We start from the raw sequence: 13659 nt of genomic DNA, 5'->3' as shown, positions 1-13659 counted from the left end.
GATGACATATTCACCGCCCAACGCCTGCAGAAAACAAACATCAACATTCTGAACCGATTCATACCACGCTGCTCATTATTTGTTTGTACTGTTACCGTCTCTGGAAAATACTATAGGTCTATCAAATCAAGACTGATTTCAAATCGCTCGCGTTACACTGATGTCATCCACTTGTTGTTTCTTGCAGCACCTCATGAAGTTGTACACACATATTAATGCATCCTATCAGATAATCAAAAAGAAATGAGAAGTTGTTTCTGGTTAAATGATATTATTCCGCTGCAAGCACGTTCGTTACTAATATGAATTTAACGGAGTGGAAGTTGGATGAGCAAGACCCGGTGAATGCGGTAGATATAACACATTTTAAAGCATTTTGATTTACGATTCCTGGACGAAATCATTGCCTTTGATCAAGACACTGAGAACTAAAAATGGGGAATAAAGCCAAATTCGTGCTTAATTATTATTGATTCAGTCAAAAACTTCACAGATTTGCAACCAGAAGCTTTAGTTACCTAGAACTAGATGCTTCCTGAAATATATAATAATGTAATAGAGATGCATTTCATTATAATTGCCCTTTCATCATTAAATGTTCTGCAATACTGTATGTGTACAGTAAGCTCAAGTGCACTTTTAATGGATAGTTCGCCCAAAAATAAAAATCATTTAATTACAATTCTAAAAAAAAAATTAATAAGAAGACATGCACAGCCGTTATATTTGGTTCTAGGCTAGCTAGAGCGGGTGATCTAGGCTTGTGATCCCTGTATTTACATAAAATGGTCTGGGCTAAGAACCGGATGTCAATGCTGAAAACACCCCTTAAGTTTTTGTTTTGCAAACTGTAATTCAGGTAACAGCTGGAAAAATGCTTTTTTCAAAAAGCCCATCAAATATTCATTCTGAAGCTGAGATCATTCACCGCAAAGAACAGCGCGTCATGCGCTCCTTTATAGTCTTATAATAAACAAAAATGCAAGCGAGTGGTTTCTGGAAAGAGAAATAATAAATAATATGCAAACTTCAGACGCTGCACAGAAGATAGTGAAGGACTTTAAACAGGTCACGTGTATTTCCGGGACCTTGCAAATGCTGGCGAATCATGGCAATGTGAATGAACAAAAAATGTAATGATCCTGGAAAAATCCAGGATGCATTTTCCGTGTATTTTCCGGAATGTCTGTGTGAAAAGGGCTTAAGTTAACTCCTGTTAGTATGCATTTTGAGCAATTCTTACATACATGGTAAGGAACGTCACATTTTCGGCTGACGTCAGAGGTATTCCAGGCTATCACAACGTACAGATTAGCTGGCCGATTGGGGGCACAACGCTTTTCAAATTGATGAGTTTTGTATAAAATCAATGCGTTTTCAGGAAGACAGGATATTTGGAGCTACAAAAATGTACGATATGTGGAAAATAATGTGCTTTTGATCCATAAACCACGCGTACACATTGTATTACACCAAATAAACGAAATACAGCAGGTGCGTTACATCGATTTACAAAAACACTGGATAAACCAACACTGCATTCTTTGCAGTTTATCCGAAGGCTTTTTTAAAGAGCACCTATTTCATTGCTAAAAAACTATGTTATTTTGTCTATTTGGTATAAGACGTAGGGCTCTATCAATGCGCGACGCAAGTGTCTTGTGCTAGTTTCAACCCTGCGCAATTATCATTTTCATGTTTAGCGCCATGTTGTTTAAATAGCAAATGCATTTGCGCCCCCTTTGCGCCCATGGGCGTTCTGGTCTGAAAACGAGGTGTGTTCAGGCGCATTGTTGGCACGTTGCTATTTTGAGGCAACTAAAATAGACTACGCCATTGACCAACAAAACGCAATATGTTTTTTGTTATTTAAAGAGCGCCGTAGTAGTAATATGACGACAGCGCGGGTTTGCTTATCACATACATGAATGCGCAGCAGCACAAAAACGCTTTTAAATATGAAAAATGAAAGGATTGAATGTAAAAGATTATTATTGAGTCTTTTAGACATAAATGAGGACCGATTATGAGACGTTAGAAGGCGCAAAGAGCTGCTTCACCTGTAGACTGGTAAGTAAATAAATGCTTTGCTTTAAACAAATACATCTATTTTTAAATGTTTTTAAATGCAACATTACGGATTTATTGTATATGATGACACTGTACCTGTGGATATGGTGAGATGAGAAAAATTTTTTAGGTAATGCTTTGTAAAAATCCCATGGCGCTGTCCGAGTGCTGAAACGCTTTGGATCTCCGCGCGTTTGTAAATTCTTTATCTCTTGTTTGTATTTTTAGAGTACAAACCTTTTCTTGCATATTTGCTAATTATTTTATGAGATTACAATGATTATGTAGGATATTAATACATTTACAGCAATTAAAAGCCTTCTACTTTTACTTCCATGACTGAAAGAAAACGGCTTTTATAGGTTTTAATAAAAAAAAATAATAATTTCAATACAAATAAAACAATACATTTTTTTACATTATTCTTAAACTGGTGGTCTTCTTCCTCCGCTTAGTTTTTCAGTTTACAAAGTCCGTCATCTAAATAGGTATTAGACATGGCGCCAGCGCAACTGGCTTTTAAAGGGGATGAGAGCTGTGACCATCATTGGTTTATTTCACGTTACGGCCAAAACACACCCATTACTCATTAGGAAAATATGATTAACCCTTTTTGACCAAACCATTTTTCCCGACGTTAAATTCGCAAAAGTGGCATCGGACACGCCCATTTAGACCGTGCGCTTTAGACAATGCACTTAGATCGTTAAAATAGGGCCCATAGTGTTTGCGTGGTTTATGTTTAAAAATCACACTATTTTACACATAACGTACATTTTTGTAGCTCTAGATTTCACTCTCTTCCTGAAACCCATGAATTTGAAAAGCTCTGTGTTCCTGATTGGCAAGCTAACCCATCAATTAACCTCTGACATCAGCCGGAAATGTGACGCTCCTTACCATGTTTGAAAGATTCGGTTACAATGCAATGCTAACAGGAGTTAACTTGCAGGCTGTGAGTCCAAGCGGGAGGAATTATGATAATGTCGGTCTTGTCTAGATCACCAATCCCAGGAAGTAAACTGTTGTATTCCAAGAAAAGAGATTTATCTTGGAGACGATAACCTCGCGTCATTGTTTACTTTGGTGTTTGTACCTTTTGCATATCCTTAATATGTACTAATACACACCTACACACCAAAGGAAATTTAAGATCATGAATCGGACCATCTGTGCTCTTTAACATTCATCCTGTTATCGGATATTTTACCTCAAATCTTCTGACAAAAATGAGCAGTCGTGTTTTTCATGGCTGTATATGACTGTCCCACGAAAGTCCAGGTAAGGAAGATCGTCTTCCAAAACATTCTTTTTATAGACTCCCGATGTCTGTGGAAACACAGGAAATGTAAATTCAATTTTAATGATTCATATTTACATTAGAAGCTAAACAAAGAGAAGCTAAAGAGTAACAGATCAACAGATATTTTTTCACGGCTCCCTTAGTTATCATGCTATAATTTATGCAAATATCACACACATCATCATCATCATCACAACTGTAGACTTCAGTTGCTCGTCTATTCACTAAACTCCTCAGATTATAGTCTGGACTTCATCTGTCTGTCACAACAACATTGTAAACGCTTTGGTCATTCACATCAAATTAGCTTTACTTTACACCTGTCGTACAATTAAATGATGCTTTATAGACCACCTTTAATATGATGTCTCAGGTAAAACAGGTAAACCAGTATTTCTTGAATGTTGGCCTGTAAACAGTGCTTTGCTTTGTTGTCATTTGAATATGAGTAAATAATGCAAATAACTGGCTTTTACCCTCTCAACCAATGAAAAACATACACATTAGTGAAAAACACCGAGGACTGCCCATAACGACAGCAGCATTTCACACAATATAACAATGTCATGTGCATGAGGAAAGAAGACTTTGATCGAGCAGGTCAGTTTGTTTGTTTTTTAAAGGTTTAAAATGTTGCGCGGTTCATGTTCAATGTTTGTTTTCTCACGTGTTTGTCCTGATGGGATTTACTGTTCATCCATGCTGGTAGATTTCTGTCACCCATTACAGTTTCATTTATGTCTGTCTATAAACACAAACATGCAGAGTTAGCAGGGCAACATAACAACAGTAAGGTTAGCAGTGATGGTGGGATATAACAGTGATGCATTACTGAATTCTTTACATTCAGAGACAGCACGCGCGTTACATCGATTTACAAAAACACTGGATGAACTAACATATATCACACGTCTGACTGTTTTATTTCAAACGTAACAAATATACGAATTTTTAAAAGTTTTAATAACTCACAATCTGCCCACTGATATGTGTTTACGCGAAAATTCAACTCATTTCTTCTTCTTGTGTTTATCATTCGATGCGTGTGTGTGAATATCGCCACCTGCAGCCTGCGGAGGTCGCATATCTAGGCTGCATATGTCGCTGTCTTATTTCAAAATATTAACAATTAAAAACTTGTTATTATTCTTAGCTAATGGTAAATTGTTGTAATATGCTTAAGACATGCAAATTTAATGCTCAGTAAACTTAAATAAACCAGGCTTGATGACGTAGGCAGCCTGCAGATGCCTTCTCTCCTCCATTTACACATAAAAACTAACTAACTAATTAATAAATTAATGATAAAGTTAATAATAATAACAACAACACCTAACTATAATAATAAGAGTAATAATAATATTTTTAGATTATGTTAAAAAAGAAAAAAGAAGAAGGAAAGTGGAAGCATTCTAGTCAAATAAGTCCTATAAACCTTTTATATCTGAAAAAGTTTGAAGTGAATATAAGAAAACTACATGAGTCTGTTCTAAGTGACACACAACTGTTACTGCAGTCAGTTAGTGACACTATAACTTTCAAAAATAGTCAAATACGTGCATGTGATCAGAGCCTATGATAAAACAAATAAGATCTAAATCAACAATGAAGACTTCCTCTTACTATTTTAGTCATGCAAAAAAGCAACGATGCTAAGGTAGAAGGATTGAAGTATACAATAAGGTAATTTTACTGCACAAACAGTTACTATCTTTTATTATTATAGTTTTTTATCTTAATGTTTAAAACATAAACATGATTGGACATTGTAGCTGTGTTTTTTCTCTCAAACTTTAAAATAATATGATTCAAATAAAAGTAGTTTAGACATCTTAACAGTCAGGAAGTGGTGTAGGTTAATGCACACTATATATACACCATACTCATATACATTATTTGTCACTATAGTCATAAGTCATTCTTCTTCTCTTGTGTATGCTTTGCTTTCCCACAACCAGCCTTTTTAAATTCAATTTTATTTATATAGCGCTTTTCACAATTGTTTAATTGTTTCAAAGCAGCTTTTTATTAATAAAAGCAGGAGAGATTTAACATTAAACCGTACTAATGAGCATAGTAATAATGTAGCGTATAGAAGAGCGTTAAGCCAATGTCAACTGACTCCCTAGGCGTTGAAAAAACTCATAGGAAGAAAAAAACCTTGAGAGAGACACAGACATAGCTGATTCTATAGAGGATATACTATATAGAGTCGGTGTATGAATGTGTGAGTGAATGGGTGAATGTTAGGCAACTTGTAAAGCGCTTTGGATGGCCATAAGTCTGTTAAAAGCACTATATAAAAGCAGTCCATTTACCATTTACATATTAGATACTATTTTATGAAATTTTAGGAATTAAAGATGTAAACATTTAAAATAATATATATATTAAACGAGAAGCAGTCGGTGGTCGTTGGTCAGACCTCGGCTGGGCATCACATTGAAGGAAAGGCCAGTGGATCAGTGGTGTGATGAGCTTTATGGCAGCAGGAACTGGGTCTGTTAGTCAAGACAGGGAAAGGGAAACAAAATCCTATTAGTGTATGGGCTGTTCGCATGTAATGCAAGTGTAATACAGTATAGTGGATGAATATCTGCTCGGTTCCGGACAAGCTAACTATTGCGGCATAAGTATATTTAATAGACAAATTATGTGAATGCTTTGTTAAAGAGATATGTCTTTAGTTCCGACTTAAATTGATCGACTGTGTCTGATTCTTGAACATTGTTTGATAAATCATTCTAGAGCTTAGGGATCTTCCACCTTTAGACATTTTTGATATTCTAGGATGACCAGAATTTTGTGACTGCAGTGTACGTGATAGATTGTATTCTGCTATTAATTCTCTAAGATACGGAGGTGCTAGGCCATTTAAGGCTTTATAGGCGATTAGCAATATTTTAAAATGTATGCGTTATTTAACTGGTAACCAGTGTAAAGATACCATAATTGGACTTATGAGGTCACACTTCTTAGATTGAGTAAGCACTCTTGCAGCAGTGTTTTAAACCAGCTGAAACTTGCTTACCTGATTTGCATGGCATCCCCCGAGTAACGAGTTACAATAGTCTATTCTAGAGGTCATGAAAGCGTGGATAAGCTTCTCTGCATCTGATATAGACAGCATATGGCGTATTTTTTAATTATTTCTAAGATGGACAAATGCTGTGCGACAGACGTTGGAGATATGACAGAGAAAGATATAGAAAGATAAATTGCTGTCGCACATCACACCTAGGTTCTTGGATGGCACAACAGTGCAGCCATCTTCTTGTAATCTGACATGTTTTGTTTGGAACGATTTGGTTCAATAATAAGGATCTCTGCATTATTGGAGTTTAGCATAAGGAAGTTATTTGCCATCCAGTCACTAAGATCGCTAATGCAGTCTGTTAGCTTAGAAAACTGGTGGGTTTCACTAGGATGTGAGGAGATGTAAAGCTGGGTATCATTTGTATAGCAGTGAAAACGTATGTTATGTTTCCTGATAATGTCCCCTAGAGGTTATATATATAATGAGAAAAAGATAGGACCTAGAACTGATCCCTGCAGTACACCGTATTTAAACGTATTGTAACACTTACGGTCTCATTAACATTTATTGATGCATTAGCTAACATCAACTGATAAAATTGTTACAGCATTTGCTGATATTTGTTAAACTCTGCGAACCCACCGACGGGTCCACTCCATCGTCAAAAAATATTAAAAAGTTCTGGAGCACAAAGTTTTCTGTAAAATAAGACCACTTTTATTTTTATTTACTTGAAAGTATGTGGGTAGATGACTTTTAAATTTAAAAGAAATGACTTTTAGGCATGCAAAAAAATTATTATACTGCAGAGAATTAAGAATTTTAAAAAGTTGTGTGTTAGTTAATACAAATTCAATAGTTTAATCCATTAACTAATGTTAAAGAGCTACAACTTGTTATGAATTTTGTACTAGAATAAATTAATGCTGTAGAAGTATTGGTCATAACTTTGTTAACAAACTAAACTCACACTACACAACATCTATCATATTGTGTTGCATTGTGATTTATTTGTCCCAACTTTTAGTGTTGGCATGACATTACAAAAATCAATAAATGACAGGGCATAATTTCTTTGTGTTTTCTATCTATCCTATATCGTACTTCCTTTTTATTTTTTGATTCATTTATTACCTCCTTGTTTCTCTTATCTTTCACCAATTTTTACAAAGATGCTGTGTTAAGTGTTATAGGAGGCAGTCAACAGTACCAGCATAGTGATCACATTTATTTGGTCAAAGCATTGTCCATTCCCCATCAACATCCCCACTCCACCTCACCAATGTATTATTTCAAAAACACAAATTCTTTTACAAATAGAGAATTTGATTTCTAAAAATCCAGAGCTCTGTTTCTTACAGAAATGTTGCAGTAAATCATGAGTTGCTGTTGCTTTCTCTCGGTTCCCTCAGGATGAATGATCTCATTATTTAAACACCCAACCTGTGTCTGAATATGCCTCTTCCCGACTATACTCTGTGTAGTATGTGAACGTAACAAACAATGACAAGCCAAAGCAGTGTGGACCCATCAGCACCTTGTGGCTCTATAGGCAAACACTGGGCACATAAAAAAAACTCATGTTAAGAGTTATATAAGTTTGGTGGTTACGTGTTTTACATTTTATATAATGTGAGGCATACCAACATGACACTTCATGATAAGTTATGGACGGCAGCTATGGAAGACTGCATTCTTCCGAGGTCACATTTGTAGGCTGCACATGTCACAAAGACATTTATTTCAGAAAGTTGACTGTTATTCTTAGTTAAAGGTTAATTGTTGTAATATGCTTATGACTGCAAATGTAATGCTCATTTAAGTGACATAAACCAGGCTTAATGACATCTGCATCCCGCACATGTGACCTCCGAAGGAAGCAGCCCTCCAGTTGAAAAACAGCCATTGTTTTTGCTATGAAAATGTACATGTTAGTAAGAAATGGTACAATTAAAATGACTAACACTTAACAGACGTGAACATTGTTGCCTAGACAACACTTTGATCTTTAACAATAACACACATCAAAATACAACACATTATTACATTTCAGCTTTTTTCTTTCATTATTTATTTTTTCTTGCAATGAGTTTTGTGTTATATCAGCTTTAGGCATACTCATTTTAATATACTACGATTTGGGACATCGTACTTCTTATATTGAAAACTATTAAGAACTACTTAAAATTTAAATGCAGGGGTAGTATATCCGAAACGTATTCATACTAAACATGCATACTAATCATACACACTGATCAACAGTCTAAGTAGGTTGAATTTAGTACCTACATTGCCACAATGGGTGATTTTGGACACAGCCTTGTTTGTCCAGCTAAACTAAAAGAATGTGAATGACAATATTTTTAATGTCACTTTATAAACCTATTATTTCTGAGTGAGGGGCATTTCAATAAAAAAGTCCAGGGAAAAAGCGTGATTGTGAATGTTAACCAGGCCTGGGGCATTTAAATACATTGGGCGCTCCACACTACCTTATTATGACTGATTTCCTGCTCAGTTTAATTTTTATATTCCAGCTACCTATAATATTGTCTGTATTAAACCTATACACGTTCAACTTTCACTATTAAATCACCCAACAATCTTAATAAGGCTTATAATCATGAATTAACTGTGAGCAAATGAAAAACTGCAGAGTGGAATTCAAGGACAACGGTGCCGCTTCCTTAATTGATGTTTCTGCCTACGAGGTTTTAAACATTCGTTCAATGCAAATCACACAAGTTAGTAATGGCGCTGTCATTATCATCATCATAGGAAAAGAAGACACAATGAACTGCGGAAATAAATCCGACTTTATTAATGAAACTGAACATCAGGGTTGCCGTCCGGTCTGGGCTAACAACTTTAGTCTCCTGCAAAAATGAAGTGATTGAAATAACTAAGTTTAACTTGAAGCACTGAATTAACATGAAAAAATCTAAGATTAAACTAAATTAAAAACTGGAACATAAATAATATAAAATAAACGTATAATATAAAAGTAGCCTATTATAGGCTCACTAAAAAGTAATAAAATGACAAAAACAGAACTAAATGGCTACAACTACAAAACTATAAATAACGCTTAGGTTACTCACGTAACCCCGGTTCCCTGAAATAACGGGAACGAAGCATTGCGTCAGTTAGCTGACGCTATGGGGGAAACTCCTGTTTACTCCGTGACTGAAGCCTATTGGTTAACGTCTGTACAAAGTACAGACCAATGACGTTTGAACCCGCGCGCGGGAAGTACACGTCCTTATATAAGCGCGGTTCAAGCGTCAGGAGCTCATTATTATTCGACTGAAGCGCGCAGCCGAATACACTCGCTGCGTAGACGTTTGTAGCACGGCAAGTGACGCAATGCTTCGTTCCCGTTATTTCAGGGAACCGGGGTTACGTGAGTAACCTAAGCGTTCCCTTTCAATACGGTTCACTTCGCATTGCGTCAGTTAGCTGACGCTATGGGGGAACGTAATCCCATCACGCCGTGCATACACAACGTACAGAAGTGCCTTACCGGAGAGACACTGCGTGTGGCCCTATACCCGGCATATTCACAGCTTTAAGCAATGTGTAAGCACCATATAAAATGTTGACGCGCACACGGTGGGGTTTTAAACGCACCGGGGGCACATAACATAGCACAAGACGGCGAGATACCGAGCGCGCCGCGGGTGTGCGAGATAAGTAAATTCAGAGTCACGTTGGTGAGCTCGCTGAGCGCACCGTGGTGTACACATAAAACGCATGAGCGTGCATGATTGAGCCGAGAGAACCTGCGCTCGTAGGGCAGGGACGTCTAAGCTGTACAATCTGACAACGTAGACGGCGAAGACCAGCCGGCCGTGTAACAGATATCAAATAGATACCCCTGTAGACCAAGTCCATGAAAAAGCCAAACGCTCACAGAGTGGGCTCTATATAGGACATAGCTCATAGAGGGGCGTGAGCCAGTGCGATGGTTTCAACGATCCATCTAAATAACCACTGTAAGCAACAGACATACATAGTGAGTGATCTGCGAAGCTCACGAACGGCCGATCTGACTATAATATGCGGCAGAACGGTTCGTAGCGTGGGATTATACAGATACCACAATAGTGTGAACCCAGGTGCGCCCTCGAGCGCATCGGGATGCATATAGGTAGTATTATAGTGCACAGATCGGTGAGCTGTCCAAGCGCGCCGTAAATGTGTATTGACTATAAATTGTACGGGCACAGGTGAACACTTGAATACATCGTGAATGCATATAGATGAATCAGAGTGTTATAATGCACAGGCCGGCAAGATTCTCAAGCGCGCCGTCATGTGTTCTGATAATAAGTTGTGCGCACACGGGTGAACCCTTCAGTGCACCGTGAATGCGTATAGATAAATCAATGCACAGAACGCGCCGTGAATGTGTACAGATATGATTGATGAACGTACGGTGGGCACTCAACGCACCGTGAACGTACACAGATGAACAACAATGTATGTATGTGTCACAGCCGTGTATACAGATGAGCTTTTCCGAGCGCATCTTTAGTGTATACCGAAATGTTGTAGCGTGCATATGTGAGCTTCTCTAAGCGCACGGTGGACGCATATAATTAAAACCCATATCGTGCATACAGGTGAGCTTACGCGGCGCACCTTAATGCAACAAACCTCACTAGTGCGCGAAGCAGGGATGTCGAAGCTGTAAACTGACAACGTGGACGGAGGGGACCAGCCGGCCGTGTCACAAATGTCAAATGAGAAACTTCTAAGACCATGCCCGAGGATCTAATCCATACATGGAGTAGACTTCATTGTCACGGGAGGTGATAACGTCAACGATCCATAATTAACCTGTATTGACAGGTGCGCTAGTGAGTGATCTGTGACGCCGATGAACAGCTGATCGTCTGATGTACGTCAGACGTATCTGTCATACAGGACCTTGGACAGTTCCAGAGCGCTGCGCCTCGGGCACCGTCCGCATCTGAGAAATGACAGACTTACGAATAAAGTGGATGGTCGGTCATAAAAGCGTGGTTCGCTGTTATCACCGCCACATATATATATATATACACGCAGGGGGAGAAAGCCGCCGTGCACGAGCCTCTGTAGTGAGGAGAAAGCTGTTCCACCTACAATTCGCGGGGGGAAGACTCTCGCTGTCACTAGACAGAATAGATCAGACTTTGCATAAGGACGCCTCGCGAAAGGGGTCCTAGCAGCTCGTGTCAACGTGTTATAAGGCACGTAATGTAGGTCGTGTCCCACGGATGCAATCTCTGCACGCCCATCGTAACGGGATAATATGTCTGCATCTTGGTAGTTAAGCACGAGATGCGTATCACTCTGATTGAACATAGCTTATAAAGCGATGCACTGAGTTTATAAAGGAGATGACTCGCCAGCTTGTACAGGGGGCGAGATCTCAGTCTGGTTTGGTAAATAATGAAACCACCGTAGTTTGCCCGACCGCATTATCACAATAACATGGTCGAGAGTGCTGCAGTGCTAAAATCATCCCCTTAATGGACCGTATGTACAGTACAAGGTGATTGATATGAGACAAACGGGCGTTCCACGCGCCGAAGGCTGATTGCCGTCGTAAAGCGTGTTCAACCCACAGCAGATGCTGGCGATCTCGTAATGGTAGCACTTCATGCAGCTGTGTGTAACTTAAGCATGAGCTTCCCGGCCGTCAGCTCGGGGCGGGACCTTTGCTTAGTCAAACTGAAGTGGACTTATGAACAGAATGCCACGATATTCAGTTTTCTGAGGGTCGTTAGAGGGGTACGTGAGCCCGTCTTAAACGAGATGCCGCGCGTCTGTCTGTGCGCGCGCTTTGAGTTTTGAAACTTATTGTGGCGGGTAGCAAGCTCACTTCAGGTTGATATTACCCTTAATATCTCCGAGTATTGGAGCAGAGCGGAGGTGTGAGCGTCTTCGGATCCGCTGATATAAATCAGCTGTATGGCCGAAAAACGTCATAAACCGCTTGGCTGTAAGCCTTTGAGTAGCCGTCCGGAGAGGGCGCGATTCAAATGCTTGGAGCCATGGAGAGGTCTGAGGCTGCGTCTCTCTAGGAAGAGAGAATGACAGCCGTAAGACCGTGCTCGTTTGCGCCGTCAGCATCGTAGCGGAGAAACTGAGGTGGGCTGCGAGCGAATTTGGCAGAAAAGTGTTAGAGACACCGTACAGCCGTGGGGTGTCAATACACAGTACATGGCCAAACCGGGTTTTTTTTTCGGCAAGCGTCGATGGAATTATGGACAGCGGGCCGTGTGTGCGTATTACTGATTGCTTGTCAGTAAGGCGAGAAAGTGTTTAGAGACACCGTACAACCGTGGGGTGTCAATACACAGTATAGTAAGCACGGAAATTACTCTTTTTAGAGGAATTCAATACCGTTCGCCACTATAGTGAGGTCGCATAACCAACAGTATGTTTTGGATAAACAGCACACAGAAAACATTTCAGGGCAGTCCAGCCGAGGCGCGACTTAACCCCTCTTCAGACAGTTCTATGTCAACGCAGCTGTGCTGCGAAGACCAGAGCTCGGCCGTTCAGCTGCACGAGCCTCAGTAGTGACGGTGACCCGAACGGCTCACGGAGCAGAGCAGTATGTCTAGGTGGTTTAATGTCAGACTGAACCCATCGCAGAGAGGAAGTCTGCCGTGAGGTCCGCGGTTTTGCCGTTTATTAAAAAGGGCAGAAAAACCGGGTATATAAGAATGTACCAATATTCAGCGCACTGATATAGGACGGGACTGAATAAAGGGAGGTATTCGGGCCTCAGTATGTAAAACAAATTCGTTCTGCCTCTGATTCCGTCTAAACCAGAGAGAAATGACCGGGCAGACTAGTAGTGAGCTTTCCGAAGTGAGATAGACTCAGGCCGGTTAAGCTCTATAATAAGTGTTTTAGCGCTCAGAGAGAGGCGTGTCCGCCTTATCGAGCAGACGAATGAGATCGCGCCGCTCCAGGGGGGAGGGGCATGAAGCTCTGTATAGACGAATAGTGAGCCGGTTAGCTCTTATAATGAGTGTTCTTGATGCTCCAATAGCGGCGAATCCGCCCTATCGAGCAGACGAATGAGATCGCGCCGCTCCAGGAGGGGAGGGGCATGAAGCTCTGTAATCGTTGAACACTGGACAGCTGCATTTAGAGGCAGCGAGCCGTAAGACTGCGTGCTAACTACGCCGTTAAGAGATCTCACCACTGCGGGGAAAGGAGCGAGGGACTCCGCGAGCGTGGAGCACGA

The 13659-nt window shown here is 39.8% G+C and overlaps 2 protein-coding genes across 3 annotated transcripts in view; one reads left to right on the top strand and one right to left on the bottom strand.

Annotated features, from left to right (window-relative positions):
• wrn (WRN RecQ like helicase) overlaps positions 1-6487 on the bottom strand; it is a 33405-nt gene extending 26918 nt beyond the window's left edge. The window contains exons 1-3 of one of the 2 annotated variants that reach the window (XM_073873894.1): positions 5799-6487; positions 4041-4118; positions 3281-3399 (exon numbers count right to left, since the gene is read on the bottom strand). In XM_073873894.1, the coding sequence (XP_073729995.1) occupies positions 3281-3399; positions 4041-4097 (176 nt within the window). In that variant the 5' untranslated portion in view covers positions 4098-4118; positions 5799-6487. Of the gene's footprint in view, positions 1-3280; positions 3400-4040; positions 4119-4345; positions 4456-5798 lie in introns of those variants that run through there. The other variant, XM_073873893.1, reaches the window with a different exon arrangement.
• tex15 (testis expressed 15, meiosis and synapsis associated) overlaps positions 3735-13659 on the top strand; it is a 31060-nt gene continuing 21135 nt past the window's right edge. The window contains exon 1 of the mRNA XM_055206824.2: positions 3735-3973. The gene's annotated coding sequence lies outside the window, so the exon portion shown is untranslated. The remainder of the gene's footprint in view (positions 3974-13659) is intronic.

Source organism: Misgurnus anguillicaudatus, chromosome 12 (genome assembly GCF_027580225.2).
Source record: "Misgurnus anguillicaudatus chromosome 12, ASM2758022v2, whole genome shotgun sequence".
In the NCBI taxonomy this organism is placed as follows: Eukaryota; Metazoa; Chordata; class Actinopteri; order Cypriniformes; family Cobitidae; genus Misgurnus; species Misgurnus anguillicaudatus.
This window is presented reverse-complemented; position numbering and strand designations above follow the sequence as displayed.